General features: G+C 43.9%; 1 protein-coding gene across 2 annotated transcripts in view; it reads left to right on the forward strand.

Annotated features, from left to right (window-relative positions):
• The first annotated feature begins 8,916 nt into the window (after positions 1 to 8,916).
• NSF (N-ethylmaleimide sensitive factor, vesicle fusing ATPase) overlaps positions 8,917 to 20,229 on the forward strand; it is a 187,067-nt gene continuing 175,754 nt past the window's right edge. Inside the window, exon 1 of one of the 2 annotated variants that reach the window (XM_073325854.2) lies at positions 8,917 to 9,214. In XM_073325854.2, coding sequence (XP_073181955.1) covers positions 9,191 to 9,214 — 24 coding nt within the window. In that variant the 5' untranslated portion in view covers positions 8,917 to 9,190. Of the gene's footprint in view, positions 9,215 to 9,449; positions 9,745 to 20,229 lie in introns of those variants that run through there. The other variant, XM_073325855.2, reaches the window with a different exon arrangement.

The raw sequence follows: 20,229 nt of genomic DNA on the forward strand, positions 1-20,229 counted from the left end.
TTGATTTTCAACTCTTGTAAGATAAGTGACAGCTGGATAGAACCAGGAGGAGAAACAGAAGTGCTAGGAAACAGACAGAAAAGAGTACCACTTGTAAGTTTCAGAAGAATGAACAAAAATGTATCACTTTAGGTTGGTTGTTGTGATTTATCATAGAAGATTAGGGTTGGAAGAGACCTCAGGAGGTCATCTAGTCCAGCCCCCTGCTCAAAGCAGGACCAATCCCAACTAAATCATCCCAGCCAGGGCTTTGTCAAGCCGGGCCTTAAAAATCTCTAAGGATGGAGATTCCACCACCTCCCTAGGTAACCCATTCCAGTGCTTCAGCACCCTCCTACTGAAAAAGTTTTTCCTAATATCCAACCTAAATCTCCCCCACTGCAACTTGAGACCATTGCTCCTTGTTCTGTCATCTACCACCACTGAGAACAGCCGAGCTCCATCCTTTTTAGAACCCTCCTTCAGGTAGTTGAAGGCTGCAATCAAATCCCCCCTCACTCTTCTCTTCTGCAGACTAAATAACCCCAGTTCCTTCAGCCTCTCCTCGTAAATCATGTGCCCCAGCCCCTAATCATTTTCGTTGCCCTCCGCTGGACTCTCTCCAATTTGTCCACATCTTCCAATCACTTCCCTCGATCTGCTGGCAATGCTCCTACTAATGTAGCCCAATATGCTGTTGGCCTTCTTGGCAACAAGGGCACACTGTTGACTCATATCCAGCTTCTCGTCCACTGTAATCCCCAGGTCCTTTTCTGCAGAACTGCTGCTTAGCCAGTCAGTCCCCAGCCTGTAACAGTGCATGGGATTCTTCCATTCTAAGTGCAGGACTCTGCACTTGTCCTTGTTGAACCGCATCAGATTTCTTCTGGCTCAATCCTCCAATTTGTCTAGGTCACTCTGGACCCTATTCCCACCCTCCCCCCCAGCTTAATGTCATCTGCGAACTTGCTGAGGGTGTAATCCATCCCATCATCCAGATCATTAATTAAGATGTTGAACAAAACTGACCGCTGGGGCACTCCGCTTGATACCGGCTGCCAACTAGACATTTATAAGGCCAGAAGGAATGAAGTAGGGAGGATGTGTGGTTCAAAGAATAATTAATGAGATAAGGGGATGTTTCGAAAAAGAAGAACTTGACCTATAGGGATGACTGCAGATGGTTTTAAATAAAAGAAAGAGAATATGTTTTAAATAGGGCTGTCAAGCGATTAAAAAAATTAATTGCAATTAATCACTTGATTAAAAAAGTATTTGCACTGTAAAAATCCAAAAGAAATATTTTTTTCAATTCACCCAATACACGTACTGTAGTGCAATCTCTTTATTATGAAAGTTGAACTTACAAATGTAGAAGTATGTAAAAAAACCCAAAAACCTGCATTCAGAAATAAAAGAATGTAAAATTTAGAGCGTGCAAGTTCACTCAGTCCTTCTTCTTGTTCAGCCAATTGCTCAGAGAAACAAGTTTGTTTACATTTGAAGAAGATAATGCTGCCCGCTTCTTGTTCACAATGTAACTTGAAAGTGAGAACAGGCATTCTCATGGCACTGTTGTAGCCGGCGTCGCAGCACGATTAATCTGTCCCTTCATGCTTCAACCACCATTCCAAGGGACATTCATCCATGTTGATGACAGTTTCTGCTTGATAACAATCCAAAGCAGTGAGGCCTGATGCATGTTCATTTTCATTATCTGAATCAGATGCCACCAGCAGAAGGTTGATTTTCTTTTTCGGTGATTCATCGGAGTGTTAAAAGAACAAAATTTCTGAAAGCATGCTCCACACCTCGTTCCTCTCCGATTTTGGAAGGCACTTCAGATTCTTAAACCTTGGGTCAAGTGCTGTCACTGTCTTTAGAAATCTCACATTGGTACCTTCTTTGTGTTTTGTCAAATCTGCAGCGAAAGTGTTCTTAAAATGAACAATGTGCTGAGTCATCATCCGAGACTGCTCTAACCTGAAATATATGGCAGAATGTGGGTAAAACAGAACAGGGGACTTACGGTTCTCCCCCAAGGAGTTCAGTCACAAATTTAACGAACACTTTATTGTTTCAACGAGTGTCATCAGTATGGAAGCATGACCTCTGGAATGGTGGCCGAAGTATGAAGGGTCATACAAATGTTTAGCATATCTGACATATAAATTACCTTGCAATGCTACAAAAGTGCCATGCAAACACCTGGTCTCACTTTCTGTTGACATTATAAACAAGAAGCGGTCAGCATTATCTCCTGTAAATGTAAACAAACTTGTTTGTCTTAGCGATTGGCTGAACAAGAAGTAGGACTGAGTGGACTTGTAGGCTCTGAAGTTTTACATGGTTTTGTTTTTGAGTGCAGTTATGTAACAAAAAAAATCTACATTTGTAAGTTGCACTTTCAGGACAAAGAGATTGCACTCCGGCACTTGTATGAGGTGAATTGAAAAATGCTGTTTCTTTTGTTTATCATTTTTAAAATAATATAAATTTGATTTCAATCAACACAGAATACAATATATATGAAAATGTAGGAAAACATCCAAAATATTTAATAAATTTCAATGGGTATTCTATTGTTTAACAGCGTGATTAAACACGATGAATTTTTTTGATTTAATCGTGTGATTTAACTGCAATTAATCAACAGCCCTGGTTTTAAAATAAGCCAGCATGGCCTGTCCTATGCACACACCTGTATTAAAGTTAAGTGAACTCAGGTGCAATGGGAAATCTATTGGGCAGCAGGAAGGAGGGGAGGAACGGCCTCTGGAAGAAAGATGGTTGTAAAGCTCCTCTTGCTTAAGACTGGAATTAACTGTCTCAAACTAGTTTTTAGCTGACATCAGTAATGAGCAGTCACATCACTTGTTTGTTAAACGGTATAAAAAGTAAACACTTAACTGGCTCATTGCTAATACCTGCCTGACCACATTGGAGCCAACCAATATGGGTCTAAGCACTTCTAGGTTTAGCCCATTTGTAAGTATCTTGATCAAATGCTTACACATGTTTTGTTACTGTTTGGATGTAGTATATTGCTTATTATTTAGGCTTTTTAGGTGTGATTAGAACAATTGTATAAGTGGACTTTGGATTTAATAAAGGAATTTATGGTTAAATTTGTGTTTGGTGGTTTCCCATATTAATAATTCCAACAGACTGCTTCTTGGAATTGCTAGTCCTGGAACCCACAAGGGGAGAGGCAATTCTTGATTTAATCCTAAACGGAGCACAGGATCTTGACCAACAGGTGAATATAGCAGCAAATATCTCCAACAGCTGGTGATGGGACATTACATGGGGAGGGCTCTGAGTTACTACAGAGAATTCTTTCCCACTGTCTGGCTGGTGAGTTTTGCCCACATGCTCAGGGTCTAACTGATCACCATATTTGGGGTTGGGAAGGAATTTTCCCCTGGGTCAGATTGGCAGAGACCTCAGGGTTTTTCTCCTTCCTCTGCAGCATGGGGCACAGATCACTTGCCGGTTTAAACGAGTGTAAATGGTGGAATCTCTGTAACTTTACTTCTAAGTCATGATTTGAGGAATTCAATAACTCAACGAAAGGTTTGGGGGTCTATTACAGGAGTGGGTGGGCAAGGTTCTGTGACCTGCAATGTGCAGGAAGTCAGACTGGATGATCATGATGGTCCCTTCTGGCCGTACATACTGAGTCTATGAACTGCTCACTAATAGTGACCATAATGTAATTAAATTTAACATCGTGTAGGAGAGGAAAATACCAAAGAAATCCACCACAGTAGCATTTAACTGCAAAAAAGAGGAGCTACACAAAAACGAGGAAGCTAGTTAAATGGAAATTAACAGGAACAGTCACAAGAGTGAAAAGCCTGCAAGCAGCATGGAAACTAATTAAAAACACCATAAAGAAGCTCAAACTAAATATATGCCCTAAATAAAAAAAAACAGTAAGAGGACCAAAAATATTCTTCCATGGCTAAAAAACAGAGCAAAAGGTGGTTAGAGGCAAAAAAGCATTCTTTAAAAATTGGCAAGTCAAGTGTAAAAGTATAATTAGGCAGAGCAAAAAGGAATATGAAGAGCAAATAGCAAAAGACAAAAACTGAAAGCTAATTTTTTAAAGTACATCAGAAGCAGGAAGCCTGCCAAACAATTAGTGGGACCACTGGACGATCGAGGTGCTAAAGGAACAGTCAAGGAAGACAAGGCTGTTGTGAAGAAGCTAAATTAATTCTTTGCATGGGTCTTCACTGAAGATGTGGGGAAGATTCCCACACCTGAGCTATGCTTTTTGGGTGACAAACTGAGGAACTGTCTCAGATTGTGGTGTAAATAAAGGACGTTGTGGAACAAACTGATAAATTAAACAGTAGTAAATCACCAGGACCAAATGATATTCACCCAAGAGTTCTGAAGACACTGAAATACGAAATTGCAGAACTACTGATTGTAGCATGTAACCTATTGCTTAAATCAGCCTCTGTACCAGAGGATTGTAGGGTAGCTAATGTGATGCCAATTTTTAAAAATGGCTCAAGAGTGATCCTGGCAATTACAGGCCAGTAAGCCTGACTTCAGTACCAGAGAAATAAAGGTAGGACATAGTCCATTCTGGCCAAGCCAACATTCCACCCAACCAATCTGCCATGGAACCCCTCTGTCGTCCACCGACTCCCTTGAAGCCTTCGAGGAGCGGTGGGCGCTGTCTGGGGTTCTCTGCTCGGTGACCCCGTCCGGTTCCCTCCGTCTGACCCTTTGATTGAGGGGAAGAGCGAGAGACGCCAGCCCCAGCTATTGCCGCTGTGGATACCATCATTCCTGTCATCTAGGAGGGGTCCTATAATACATGGGTGTCTACCCCCCCCTCCCTAAACCGCCCACCCCGCAGCCGTGCCCATCTTACCGGGCACTCTCAGGAGAGGGAGGATCGGTGACACTGGGCGCGGCACTGGGTAACTCGAGGGGGTGGAAGACCACGAGTGTCGAGGAAGCCCCCCCGCTCTAGGCCACCAGGTAACTCAGGAGGGTGGAAGACCACGAGTGTCGAGGAAGCCCCCCCGCTCTGGGCCCAGGCTAGCCTGAACACTTCTCCCTCCTGAAAGCTGCTGTGTTATACCTTCTGATTGCGTTGTTTTGTTGCATAGTTGTTTTGTTTCTTTTGGTAATTCTGTAAGCGTTACCAATAAACTTTCTTTCTGTTTCAAATAAAAAAACAAAACAAACAAAAAAAAAAACCCCTCTGTCGTCCACCGACTCCCTTGAAGCCTTCGAGGAGCGGTGGGCGCTGTCTGGGGTTCTCTGCTCGGTGACCCCGTCCGGTTCCCTCCGTCTGACCCTTTGATTGAGGGGAAGAGCGAGAGACGCCAGCCCCAGCTATTGCCGCTGTGGATACCATCATTCCTGTCATCTAGGAGGGGTCCTATAATACATGGGTGTCTACCCCCCCCTCCCTAAACCGCCCACCCCGCAGCCGTGCCCATCTTACCGGGCACTCTCAGGAGAGGGAGGATCGGTGACACTGGGCGCGGCACTGGGTAACTCGAGGGGGTGGAAGACCACGAGTGTCGAGGAAGCCCCCCCGCTCTAGGCCACCAGGTAACTCAGGAGGGTGGAAGACCACGAGTGTCGAGGAAGCCCCCCCGCTCTGGGCCCAGGCTAGCCTGAACACTTCTCCCTCCTGAAAGCTGCTGTGTTATACCTTCTGATTGCGTTGTTTTGTTGCATAGTTGTTTTGTTTCTTTTGGTAATTCTGTAAGCGTTACCAATAAACTTTCTTTCTGTTTCAAATAAAAAAACAAAACAAACAAAAAAAAAAACCCCTCTGTCGTCCACCGACTCCCTTGAAGCCTTCGAGGAGCGGTGGGCGCTGTCTGGGGTTCTCTGCTCGGTGACCCCGTCCGGTTCCCTCCGTCTGACCCTTTGATTGAGGGGAAGAGCGAGAGACGCCAGCCCCAGCTATTGCCGCTGTGGATACCATCATTCCTGTCATCTAGGAGGGGTCCTATAATACATGGGTGTCTACCCCCCCCTCCCTAAACCGCCCACCCCGCAGCCGTGCCCATCTTACCGGGCACTCTCAGGAGAGGGAGGATCGGTGACACTGGGCGCGGCACTGGGTAACTCGAGGGGGTGGAAGACCACGAGTGTCGAGGAAGCCCCCCCGCTCTAGGCCACCAGGTAACTCAGGAGGGTGGAAGACCACGAGTGTCGAGGAAGCCCCCCCGCTCTGGGCCCAGGCTAGCCTGAACACTTCTCCCTCCTGAAAGCTGCTGTGTTATACCTTCTGATTGCGTTGTTTTGTTGCATAGTTGTTTTGTTTCTTTTGGTAATTCTGTAAGCGTTACCAATAAACTTTCTTTCTGTTTCAAATAAAAAAACAAAACAAACAAAAAAAAAAACCCCTCTGTCGTCCACCGACTCCCTTGAAGCCTTCGAGGAGCGGTGGGCGCTGTCTGGGGTTCTCTGCTCGGTGACCCCGTCCGGTTCCCTCCGTCTGACCCTTTGATTGAGGGGAAGAGCGAGAGACGCCAGCCCCAGCCATTGCCGCTGTGGATACCATCATTCCTGTCATCTAGGAGGGGTCCTATAATACATGGGTGTCTACCCCCCCCTCCCTAAACCGCCCACCCCGCAGCCGTGCCCATCTTACCGGGCACTCTCAGGAGAGGGAGGATCGGTGACACTGGGCGCGGCACTGGGTAACTCGAGGGGGTGGAAGACCACGAGTGTCGAGGAAGCCCCCCCGCTCTAGGCCACCAGGTAACTCAGGAGGGTGGAAGACCACGAGTGTCGAGGAAGCCCCCCCGCTCTGGGCCCAGGCTAGCCTGAACACTTCTCCCTCCTGAAAGCTGCTGTGTTATACCTTCTGATTGCGTTGTTTTGTTGCATAGTTGTTTTGTTTCCTTTGGTAATTCTGTAAGCGTTACCAATAAACTTTCTTTTTGTTTCAAAAAAAAAAAAAAAAAAAAACCCCTCTGTCGCTCTGTCAGTCCCAGGTGAAAGCTGCTGTGTCTCTCCCAAAAGCAAACTCTTATTCCAGCAACCTGATGCCTTTTGGGCCATTGTCCAACTCCTGCAGACCCTTGCTGAGTTCACATTCTCCAGCTGTGATCCAGGGAGTTATAGGTGCCAACTGCAACAGGGCACAGTGGGCACATGGGGTCTTAAAGGGATTCCCCTGAGTTGAATAGGTGCATAATAGTTCATTGAATGGTGGCATGTGAGGTCTCTATTGAGAGCCCGTGGTCAACTGGTCGTGATAACCATTACAAAATGTATGTATAGAGAATATTTAAGGAGTTATGTATGTATACAGAAAATAGTGTTCCTAAGGTCTTGGAATTAAGTCAGGTCACCAAGAGGTGACACACCTTGGAGATATTCCTGCCTGGCCATTTATTTATTGTGTGCCTCACACTATATGACTATTTGCATACTAAGCCAGGTGCGAAATGAGAGATTGCAAAATTTAGAAGTTGAAACAAACTGCAGGAGGTGTCCTGTTTATGAATAAAGACAAGGGGTGGGACTTGTGGGGCAAAGAAACGCACTGAATTCTTCATTGGGAAGGCAAGCTGACAATGAACTTTCCTCATGAAAAAAGGATCACAGTCAATGTGGCTGTAAAGCAAGCACTGATTTTGGGTGAGCAATATTCTACAAGATGAGAGCATCTTGTTAATTAAGTCTATGCTGCAGAATGTGTGTGACTCTATATGTAACAATCTGTGTGTAATACTTCTACGGGCAGTCATTTGAATCTCTATTCTTTTGAAAACAAACTTAGATTTGTTCATAGTGAAGTCAAGTATGAGTGCTGTGTGTGAAGTGGAGCTGTGATCAGAGGGGGAACTGGTAAACTGGGGTGTTCTGTTTCTTTGGAAGCTGCAATTCTCTGAATACTGTGAGAGTCCGGTGGACCAGGGGCTGGAAACTCCAGGAAGATGCTTGGAGGTGTGAGAGCTGGAGTGTGCCAGTCACAAACCTGTTGAGAGATGCAAGGCCTGTGAGACTAGAAGGAAGAGCTTGTGTTGCCCGCTGTTGGGTGAGAAACTCAAACCCGCACTCCCATGCCTCTGACTGGGACACGCCCCTAAATGACCAAGTTCACTGCCTCCAAAGAGACACAACACACACGAGCCCATTGGTTTATCTGTGGAGTCACACACCCAAACATAAACAAAAATAAGTTTATTAACCAAGTTCAGAGATTTACATGATACTAAGGAAGAACAGAAGACAGGTCTGGTTACAAACAAAACACACTTTCTAGTGACTAAAACTTAATTTTAGAAAGTTGTAATTTTGCCTCAGCAGTTTGTTACTGACATCAAGTTTCCATTAGCTCTTGCCTTTCAGGTCAAGAAGACCCAGCTTTAATAGGCTAAAGGGTGCTGTACCCTATCATCCCTTCTGTGATGGATGTCAAAATGGCTTTTTGCTTCTGCATATATTTCCAGTAATGGTCTCAAGTTGCAGTTGGGGGGCGGGGGGGCTAGGTTGGATATTAGGAAAAACTTTTTCACTAGGAGGGTGGTGAAACACTGGAATGCGTTACCTAGGGAGGTGGTAGAATCTCCTTCCTTAGAGGTTTTTAAGGTCAGGCTTGACAAAGCCCTGGCTGGGATGATTTAGTTGGGGATTGGTCCTGCTTTGAGCAGGGGGTTGGACTCGATGACCTCCTGAGGTCCCTTCCAACCCTGATATTCTATGAATCCCACATGCTCTCAGCTGGCTGGGGCACGCAGGTTTAGACACTGTCCCTGACAGTCTTTAAAGTTTGCATGCATCCGATGAAGTGAGCTGTAGCTCATGAAAGCTTACGCTCAAATAAGTATGTTAGTCTCTAAGGTGCCACCAGTCCTCCCTTCCTTTTGGCGGACACAGACTAACACGGCTGCTGCTCGGAAACCAGTCTTTAAAGCTTGGATCCCAGGGCTTCTGATGCAAGCAAGCTGAGTCAATGGAACCCAAATCCCGGATCCAAGATGCAGTGGTGGATTAGCCCCGGGCAATTGGGGGGCCCAGAAAAATGGGTGCCCCCTTGCCCTGACCCACTCCACCCAGGCGGTGTTCCTGCCGGGCAGCAGGGTCAGGGCGTTGGGGCTTGTCCCACTGCACCTGCCCCCGCGGCCTGATCCCGCTCTCTGGCAGGAGCACGGGCGGAAGGGTGGGGCGGGGCCCCCACTCGCTCTGGCCCAGGGCCCCCGCAAACCGGTGAATGGAGCAGCAACTGCCAGCGCGGGTAAGTGTCCACGCGCTCGCCGGGGCTACCTCAGCGTGCTGGACGAGACCCTCGCTCCGCGAGCCGGCGCGGGCCCAGCGAGCGCGGGCCGCCCCCTGGCACGCACCGCTCCCGCTGCCGCTCCCGCTCCCGCGCGCTGGGCCAGCGGGGAGGGAACGGGTGGCGCGGGCGGGGGCGGCAGCCCGTGTGGGCCCCCCCCCGCTTCCCGAGGCGGCTTTTAAACCTCCGCGTTTTCCCGAAACGCCAACTCCCGATTCTGCCTCCCTCCGCCTGAGCCCGGGCGGCCCCCAGGCCCCAACCCGCCCGGCGGGAGCAGCGCCCGGCTGGGTGACGTCACCTCGCGGAGCCCGGGGCGCGCAGCCCCGCCCTCTGCCGGGCGCTCGGCGACGCTGCTGAATCACCTGCGGAGGCGGCGCTCCGCCCCGGACGCAGTGCAGCATGGCTGCAGCGCGCATGCGCGGCCGCCCTACGCGCTAACGTGTGGCCGCTGGTTGGTGTCCGCAGGGAGCAGCGGCGAGATGGCGGGGCGGGTGAGTGCGCGTGAGGGGCGTCCCCCTCCCCCCTGTCGCTCCCGTTCCGGGTCCCCTTTCCCCCAGTCACCCCCTTCCTCCCCGGGCCCAATCCCCCCTTGCCCCCAGTCCCACCCCCCTTTCCCCTGGGCCGAGTCCCCCTTTCCCCCCTCCCGGTCATCCCTCCTTCCCCAAGGGTCCCCCCTCCTGTCCCCCTCCCCCCATGCTGGGTCCCCTTTCTCTCCAATCACCCCCCTTTCCCCCGGGCCGAGTCCCCCTTTCCCCCCTCCCGGTCATCCCTCCTTCCCCAAGGGTCCCCCCTCCTGTCCCCCTCCCCCCATGCTGGGTCCCCTTTCTCTCCAATCACCCCCCTTTCCCCCGGGCCGAGTCCCCCTTTCCCCCCTCCCGGTCATCCCTCCTTCCCCAAGGGTCCCCCCTCCTGTCCCCCTCCCCCCATGCTGGGTCCCCTTTCTCTCCAATCACCCCCCTTTCCCCCGGGCCGGGTCCCCCAGATCGTGGCGCACACACAGGAGGGGAAGGTGGGGCTGACAGGTGCCTCCTGTCCCTATTCTCCCCTGGTCCCCCAACACTGATCCCTCGTATCCCGCTTCTCAGAGTCCCACCTCTCCCCTTCCCATCACCTGATCCCCAGCCCCTTCCCCCTATTCCCATTTACTCTTCCAGTGCGAACCCCCTTCCCCTTCCGGCGAGCACTTGCTTTTATAGTTTATTTTCTTTTCAGAAAATAATTTCAGTGTGAATATTCTGGTGTCCTTAGATTACATTTCCCCATAATAAAAGTCCCCCTTGATAGAGGCAGATTGGAACAATATGCTTGCTTTTAATTTGAGATTCCTGTCCTAGGTTGGGATGTGAACTCAGGTTTGATCATCACTTAAAAATTAGATTGACCTAGTTTTGTCAAGGTTGTGAAAAATTAAACACGTTGAGCCCTCTAGTTAGGTTTACCTAGCGCCTGATATAGAAGTGGGTAGGTCAGTGGAAGAATTTTTCTGTTGATCTCGCTACCAGCTCTCGGAGAGCTGGATTAGCTGCACGGATGGAAGAAACCTCTCCTGTTGATGGAGGAAGCCTCTGCGCTGTGACATTAGGTACAGCAGCACAGCTGCAGTGATGCAGCCACTGGAGTGTAACTGCAGTTTTACAATGCCTGGGGTAGAGCTGGGATTAGACTTTGACTGTGATATTCCCAGGTTTTATTATAAAGAGGTAGCTTTCTAAATAGCCCCTCGGTCTGCACATGCACAGTTTAATTCTTTGGTTCATCATTCAATGCAAGAGGCTTCTGACAAACTCAGCTAGAGTAACAAAACCATTTTCAAAGTAAGCTTTAGTTTGATTTTTCCTCAGAGGGCTGGTGGGTGGCATGCACTCTGTGAGGATAACCTTCAAATGCTGGAGACCCTGGTGCAATGGAGCACTTGTTTGATCTCTCTCTGCAAGCAAAATTTGTGTGCCAGAATCTCTTAATGTTAAGAAAAGTTATTTTTTTTCAGGTGCTGTATCTTGGGAGCCCCTTGTTCAAATGTCCCCAAATTTGGTTCCCTAACAGAATCCCGTGCTGCCATAAGGCACACCAAATTTCAAGGCAATCTGAGCAACCAAGTGGATATTGGAGCACTTAGATTCAAGCTTTAAACAGAAATCTGGTCTGAACTTTTACTGTAGTAATGTCAAGCTTAACAGCGAGGTCATTGGTAGATATGCAGGTGAACGAGCCCCTGATGGTGTGGCTGATGTGGTTAGGTCCTATGGTGGTGTCCCTTGAATAGATATGTAGACAGAGTTGGCACCGGGGGTTTGTTGCAGGGTTTGGTTCCTGGGTTAGTATTTTTGTTGTGTGGTGTGTAGTTGCTGGTGAGTATTTGCTTCAGGTTGGGCGGCTGTCTGTAAGCGAGGACTGGCCTGTCCCCCAAGGTCTATGAGCATGAGGGATTGTCCTTCAGGATAGGTTGTAGATCCTTGATGATGCTCTGGAGAGGTTTTAGTTGGGGGCTGAAGGCTAGTGGCGTCTCACACTTGGTAAGGCAACTCACATCTTTTCATGTATTTATACCTGCTCCTGTATTTTCCACTCCGTGCATCTGATGGAGTGGATTCTAACCCACGAGAGCTTATGGCCAGATAAATTTGTTAGTCTCTAAGATGCCACAAGGACTCCTCGTTTTTGCTGATAGAGACTAATACGGCTACCACTCTGAAACCTGTCTCTGGCTAGAGTAAACACAGGTATCTGTTGTAGTTACCAGTCCTGCTCATCTCTGAAGTTCAAATTCTGCTTGCTTTTGAAAATACAAGCAGAGGCTTTATGGCAGTGGAAGCACCTGCGTCAAGGGAGGAGTGAAGAGGAGTGTATGCCACTCTATTTCTTGCCTAGAGTCTTTTTTTTTTAATCTAAGGAGAATCTCAACAGCAGCCCACTTTAGACACTTCACTTTCATGAAAATTAACATTTATTCAACAGCTTTTTTTTTTTTTTTTTTAAAAAAAGCTTACTATTCAAACTCTAAGTAACTTAAAGCCACTAAAAATCTCATTATGATAGGAATTAAAGTTTTCAGGATAATCAGGTAAAGAACACAGCTGTTCGCCTTCAAAGGCACTAAGTTTGACTTGATATTGTTGAACTTGTTACACATGCTTAAGGAGCACAACTCCTTCCAAAACAGAAGAATTTAATTTGCAAAACCTTTTTGATGGACAAATGAAGCAGATGGAAATGGAGGCTTTGCAGCTGGAAATGAGGGTCTCCTACCTGTGATGTTACACACACTAGATGCTCATGTGGTTGAAATTGCTGATCTTTCAGTAAAACTAAACCATTACAGAACTTGAAGGGAAATCCTGTCAATTTAGGTTTGATGTCTTGGAAAAGCATTTGTTGTCAGGTTTGTCTTTTTCTTGGACAATGGGTGTATGATGTACTCCATGAAAACACAAACAGTGCAGAGCACTTGCTAAACTCATATTTGTGATTATTTTATTCTTCTTTGCTTTTTAAATTAAGCATTTTGACTACTAAGATGTTTTAAAAAAAATTCAAAACCTACATGATTAAAACCAGAAATATCTCCAGACAAGTGACAGAATAACGTCCTATGAAATCCATGGTACTGGTGGTTAGTTTCCCTCACTTGCCAGCAATGGGACCTAAAGGAGGACATTTCAATTTATAACATTTGGGATCTATATTAAGACGTGATGTCTTGTTATGTATATGACCATATTGAGGTAATGAAGAATTAAATTGGATACTTATTTTCTGAGGTCTTTTGTAAAGAAAGAGTCTTAACTATGTTAGTGACACAATTTGATTTTTTTTTTTAAACGTCTGAAGAGCTTGAGTCATGGTTTGGTGGTCTGAACGCAGAACTGGATGTCAGAAACATCATAGTTTTTATTGTAGGTCCAACACCAGCTCAGTCTTGGCCTCTGTCAACTCACTGAACTTTTTTTCCCCATCTGTAAAGTGGGGCTAATACTTTCCTACCTTCGTCTTAGTTATATTGAGTATTAATGAGTTGATGGATATAAAATAATTTGAAGATGAAGCTACTTAGGATATATTTGATTCTCCTGGAAATACCGTGTTTGTATTGATTTGCTGATTTCCAAAAACTGAGCTATAGGAGATAGGTGTCATGTACTAATGTAGAAAAAAGAATACATTAGGTTATTGTTTCTAAACACAGTTCCCAAAGGGTGGTTGTAGAGAAAATGATGTCTTCATATTTTTAAACTTCCAGAGTGATTCTGTTGATCTTAACACAAGGTCTGTTGCAAGCCACTTAACGTAATCAGGCTTCATGTAAGATGTGTTGTGACTGCAACATCACATGGTCACAGCACACTGGTTCTTACTAGTTCCTTTCTTGTGCACCAACAGGATGGAGAAACAGTTAGTTTCAACTCCCTACTGGGTCACAAGCATCAAGCAAGGAGAGCAGAGCAGAGATCCTTACATCACAATTGCAACAGAAGCCCAGATCTTTGTGCTTAAGACTGCTTCAGACCTACTTAAGGAGATTCAATAGCTTGCCATCAGGAATATAAATGAAAATAAAAAGGTAGTGAGGAAATAGGGGAATCTAATTTTGCAGTTTTAAGGTACATTTTCAGAGTCATGGTAAAGGAGAGAGGAATGCGACTAACATATGGTAAATTACATGTACAGTGGTTTAATATTCATCTAGTACAGGGAGCCTCGCATCAGGTTTTAGCATCCAGTTCTCAATGTAAGAACAAAATCTCGCCCTGATTTATATGCTATTGCGTAACCTGCTGTCAGGATTAGCAAGTTAAGCTTTCCTCTGTCAAATGAGGAGCATCTTTGTCTATCAGTACAAAGGTAATGCTGATTCTCATATTCAGTAGAGAACTGGCAATTAGTAACTTATTTCTACTATGAATATCAAACTTATCCCCCCTTAGGACTCCAAAAATGGAAAACACCATGTCCAAGACTTCATTTAATGCCATCAAGTTCTCTGTCTCTCTAGGACTTCTGATTTGTGGATGGTAATTAGGGTGGATAAAAATCAATGATTTAAAAAAAAAATTGGATTTTTTTTATTTAAATCGGATTTTTTTTAATAAAATGCTTTTTGAGGGAAAAAACCTATCTAAAGATATCTCATCATGGAATAGGGATTATAAATCCAAATTCTATAGTATGAGACAATATATTCATGTAATGTTTAAGACAAGTTTTGTAAATGAGTTCCAATAGTTCATAGACTAGGGACTCAATCTTACCAGGTTCCAGGGGCTTCTGTACAGATTATTTAGGTTAATCTTTCTGTCTACCCAGTGGGACTCAGTCTAGTTTTGCAGTTCTCAAACTGTGGATTTGTGTCTCCAGAGATAACATGCTTGTTAACAGCAAAATTTTTTAAAAATAAATAAATAAATAATATATAGAGGTGAGAAATAACAGACCTCAACCCTATTGTCCCTCTGCAAATTTGTGTACACAGAGTCAACCCTTACCTGTCTCTAAAAGTGCAAAGTTCCAAACAGTTCAATAAATAGAAGATTGTTGGGGGCAGAATAGATCTGGACAAGGAGAAGAAGTCTGGAGATAAATGTGAGAAGGAAGGGACAGCCAGTAGAAACAAAAGTGAAACCGTTTGAGCAGCATATTCCAGAAGTCTTGTTCTTTCTGAGTGTAGCCTTCATTGATTTGAGATCTAGCATACCATTCTCTCACTAGAAGGGAACATTTTCTTCCTTTGGACTAATTCATTCCAAATTGAGAAATCGTTTGGGACCTGAAAAAGCAGGAAAGCTTGTTTTTCTTTTCCAGATTATGAACAAACAGGAAAATGAAGGTGAATACGACTGAGTTAGCTGCAGAAGCCAATATTTTAAGTTTCTCATGTTGACATGGCTGAGATAGTCGATTTAATTTTTTTAAAATTTCATTAACAATTTTAACAAAAACAAACCTGATTTAAAAAACTTGAATGTTTAACTAAATTCAAAAATTCATATGCTTGTTTTGTTAAAATATTATATGTTTGCTGTTGAAGGAAAAAATCCAGAATATATAACGTTGTTTTAGTTAAATAAAACAATTTAAATGTCTGTTTGGTGATGTCCTCCTAATACAGCATGGCAAGAAAATCCTCCAAATATTAATGATTAACCTGTTGAATTGGAGATAGTTCACCTCCCAACGACTTCATAAATATCTGCTTCAATTACATTTGGTAAATGAAATAACCAACCAACCAATCATTCATTTTCTGATATAGCTGTAAAACTAATCTGAAAAGTTTTTTCAAAATAAATCACTTTAAAATGTATAGTGTGTTCCTTCTAAAAATGAAACCTACATCTATCTCTGAGTTGTGAAGAATATGTATTAAGGTTATAACAACCAACAAGAATGCACTTTTATGTAGAAATCCATGATTAAAGTGAGTCTTCCTGACTAGTGATTTAAATCATGATTTAAATCAATTTGATTTAAATAAAATCCACCCTGATGGTAACAACTAGGGCTGTCAAGCGATTAAAAAAATTAATCTTGATTGATCACACTGTTAAACAACAATAGAATACCATTTATTTAAATATTTTTGGATGTTTTCTACTTTTTCAAATATATAGATTTCATTTACAATACAGAATACAAAGTGTACAGTGCTCACTTTATATTTATTTTTGATTACAAGTATTTGCACTGTAAAAAAACAAAGACATAGTATTTTTCAGTTCACCTAAAGAAGTACTGTAGTACAATCTCTTTATCATGAAAGTTGAATTTACAAATGTAGAATTATGTACAAAAGTAACTGCATTCAAAAATAAACAATGTAAAATTTTAGCGCCTGCAAGTCAACTGAGTCCTACTTCTTGTTCAGCCAATCGCTCAGACAGATAAGTTTGTTTACATATCAGGAGAAAATGCTGCCTGCTTCTTGTTTACAGTGTCACCTGAAAGTGAGAACAGGCATTCTCATGGCACTATTGTAGCTGGTGTCGCAAGATATTTACGTGCCAGATGCGCTAAAGATTCAAATGTCCCTTCATGCTTCTACCAGCATTTTAGGGGGCATGCGTCCATGCTGATGATGGGTTCTGCTCAATAACAGTCCAAAGCAGTGTGGATCAACGTATGCTCATTTTCATTATCTGAGTCAGATGCCACCAGCAGAAGGTTAATCTGATGAGGTTCAATAAGGATAAGTGCAGGGTCCTGCACTTAGGACGGAAGAACCCAATGCACAGCTACAGACTAGGGACCGAATGGCTAGGCAGCAGTTCTGCGGAAAAGGACCTAGGGGTGACAGTGGACGAGAAGCTGGATATGAGTCAGCAGTGTGCCCTTGTTGCCAAGAAGGCCAATGGCATTTTGGGATGTATAAGTAGGGGCATAGCGAGCAGATCGAGGGACGTGATCGTTCCCCTCTATTCGACATTGGTGAGGCCTCATCTGGAGTACTGTGTCCAGTTTTGGGCCCCACACTTCAAGAAGGATGTGGATAAATTGGAGAGAGTCCAGCGAAGGGCAACAAAAATGATTAGGGGACTGGAACACATGAGTTATGAGGAGAGGCTGAGGGAGCTGGGATTGTTTAGCCTGCAGAAGAGAAGAATGAGGGGGGATTTGATAGCTGCTTTCAACTACCTGAAAGGGGGTTCCAAAGAGGATGGCTCTAGACTGTTCTCAATGGTAGCAGATGACAAAACGAGGAGTAATGGTCTCAAGTTGCAGTGGGAGAGGTTTAGATTGGATATTAGGAAAAACTTTTTCACTAGGAGGGTGGTGAAACACTGGAATGCGTTACCTAGGGAGGTGGTAGAATCTCCTTCCTTAGAGGTTTTTAAGGTCAGGCTTGACAAAGCCCTGGCTGGGATGATTTAACTGGGAATTGGTCCTGCTTGGAGCAGGGGGTTGGACTAGATGACCACCTGGGGTCCCTTCCAACCCTGATATTCTATGATTCTATGATTCTAAGGTTGATTTTCTTTTTTGGTGGTTCGGATTTTGTAGTTTCCACATTGGAATGTTGCTCTTTTAAGGCTTCTGAAAGTATGCTCAACACCTCATGCCTCTCAGATTTTGGAAGGCACTTCAGATTTTTAAACCTTGGGTTGAGTGCTGTGGCTATCTTTAGAAATCTCACATAGGTACCTTCTTTGTGTTTTGTCAAATCGGCAGTCAAAGTGTTTTTAAAATGAACATGTGCTGGGTCATCATCCGAGACTGCTATAACCTGAAATATATGGCAGAATGTGGGTAAAACAGACCAGGCGACATACAATTCTCCTCCAAGGAGTTCAGTCACAAATTTAATTAACACATTATTTTTTTTTAATGAGCGTCGTCAGCATGGAAGCATGTCCTCTGGAATGGTGGTCGAAGCATGGAGGGGCATACAAATGTTTAACATATCTGGCATGTAAATTACCTTGCAATGCTGGCTACAAAAGTGCCATGCAAATGCCTGTTCTCGCTTTCTGGTGACGTATATAAGAAGCGAGCAGCATTATATTCTGTAAGTGTAAACAAATTTGTTTGTCTTAGCAATTAGCTGAACAAGAAATAGGACTGAGTGGACTTGTAGGCACTGAAGTTTTACATTGTTTTGTTTTTGAGTGCAGTTATGTAACAAAAAAAATCTACATTTGTAAGTTGCACTTTCTCAACAAAGAGATTGTACTACAGTACTTGTGTGTGGTGACTTGAAAAATGCTGTTTCTTTTATCATTTTTACAGTGCAAATATTTATAATAAAAATAATATACACTTTGATTTCAATTACAACACAGAATACAATATGTATGGTAATGTAGAAAAACATCAAAAATATTTAATAAATTTCAGTTGGTATTCTGTTGAGCGGTGCAATTAAAACTGATTAATCACGATTAATTTTTTTGAGTTAATTGCGTGAGTTAACTGAGTTTAATTGGCAGCTGTGGTAACAACTTAATTGTTTTGAGTTTCCTTTATAACTTGGAGTTTGCATTGTATTAAAATCCCAAGCAATACCCCAGAAAGCTTATTCCAGGCTAAATTTGTACTACTTCACAAACACTGATGATTTTATTTTAATCACAAGCACCAAACCTTTGTTCTGGACCCTTATCCTGGCTTTCAGAGGGGGATAACAGAAGCACCAGTTTATGTGTAGCACCATATCTGAAAATGGTTGAAGGCAATGCTTAGCAATTTAAGTCCTTGGTTTGAACTATCTGGACCCCCTAGTATCACAGTTTCAAATCCTGGTATGGTTGGCTCAGAATTTCATTATTCTGTGGTGGATAAATTGGGATCCGTACAATTTCTGTTAGGATCATTTGGGCAGGACATGAAGGGATTATTATTTCTTATTATGAAGGCTTGTCTATTCTGTATGGACCCTGAAGAAATTCGTGTAAGATTACTGTGCTGTCCTTATTTAAAATAATACAAAATCCCGTTCCAACTGCTGTGCAGTATGATGTGCACAGATTACTTGCTGCCCTCTGTCCTAGTGGTGGCTAAATCTAAATGATGCTCTATTTAGATGAACAGTGTCACAATTTTGGATTCTCCAGAATGAAAAATGCTGTATAAATGTTATGTATTATCAACATCAATTAACTTCCTCCTGCCCCCTGTGTTGCTCTTATAGTTGCTTTTATGTCTCTGGTAATGGTTTGTTAATGTTAGGATTTGAAGTAATAAATTGTAAGGTAAGGGGGAACCCAGTAGTTACCTTGCAGAATGAGAAACATCAGTGTTACCTGTAGTCCAATTTATCTCATGGCAAATTGGAGGGAGAATACAGAATTAGCCTTACATAATGTGGTTCTTAATGAGGGCTTTGCTCACGGCAGATGAGGGAAGGGGAAAGTTTACCGCTGAATGTAGCTCATTAACCTCTCTTTGGAGAAGCTCATGTGGTTCGCTCTTAGTTCACTATCTTGTAGGCTACCCTAGATGAAAAAATGCAGAAGGAACATGGTGGGATTTAGTTTCTCATAAAAGCAGATGGTATTTTTGCCTAAATGTAATTCTGTAAAAATGGCACCATAGGGTTCCATGTTTATATTCTCTCAATTAGTGTATCAAATGTGTTCACTTCACAAGAAAGAACAGATGCATGTTCCATCTTTCCTGCTCTCTCCCTCCTAGGAGGTACTTCATTGATTCCAAGGCCAGAAGGGACTACTGTGAGCATCTAGTCTGACCTCTATAACACAGGCCATAGAACTTCTCTGAAATAATTCCTAGAGTGTATCTTTTAGTAAAACATCCAATCTTCATTTAAAAATTGTTGGTGATGTAGACTTCACCACGAGCATTAGTAGGTTGTCCCAATGATTAATTACTCCACTGTTAAAAATTTATGCCTTATTTCCAGTCTGAATTTGTCCAGCTTCAACTTCTAGCCATCAGGTTCTGTTATACTTTTCTCTGCTAGCTTGAAGAGCCTATTATTAAATATCTGTTCCCCATGTGGGTACTCTGAAACTGTAATCAAGTCACCCAAAACCTTCTCTTTTTTTAAGCTAAATAGATTGACCTCCTTGATTCTGTCACCATAAGGCATGTTTTCTAATCATCTATCACAAGTTTATTTCTAACCATCTATCACAAGTTTATTTCCCTTGTTCTTTAAATATAGTTTGTATGTTCCTAGTAGTTAGTTAGTGTTAGTTATAGGTTTCAGTTTTAGGTCCTTTTTGGGCCAAGTTTGAATCTTGGTACTGGTACCATAGTCATGCCTTGCTCTCCAGGGTTTTAGTCTTGCCAGTAATGTGCCAGGCTGATGCTGGTCAGCAACCCACAGCCAGCTGCCTAAAATGTTTTGGGGAGTCCCACGTCAGTGACAAATGTCACATTTTGTAGAGGAGTTAAGCCTTGCTCTAAAAAAGATAGAGCTATGAGACTTAAATATCTCCTTATGGAGTTGGCATTCTGCCCTACATCAGAGCCATTGGGTTCAGAGTGTACTCCGAGTGCTTCACCATCAGTACAGGGTGTGC

Source organism: Lepidochelys kempii, chromosome 27, assembly GCF_965140285.1.
Source record: "Lepidochelys kempii isolate rLepKem1 chromosome 27, rLepKem1.hap1, whole genome shotgun sequence".
In the NCBI taxonomy this organism is placed as follows: Eukaryota; Metazoa; Chordata; order Testudines; family Cheloniidae; genus Lepidochelys; species Lepidochelys kempii.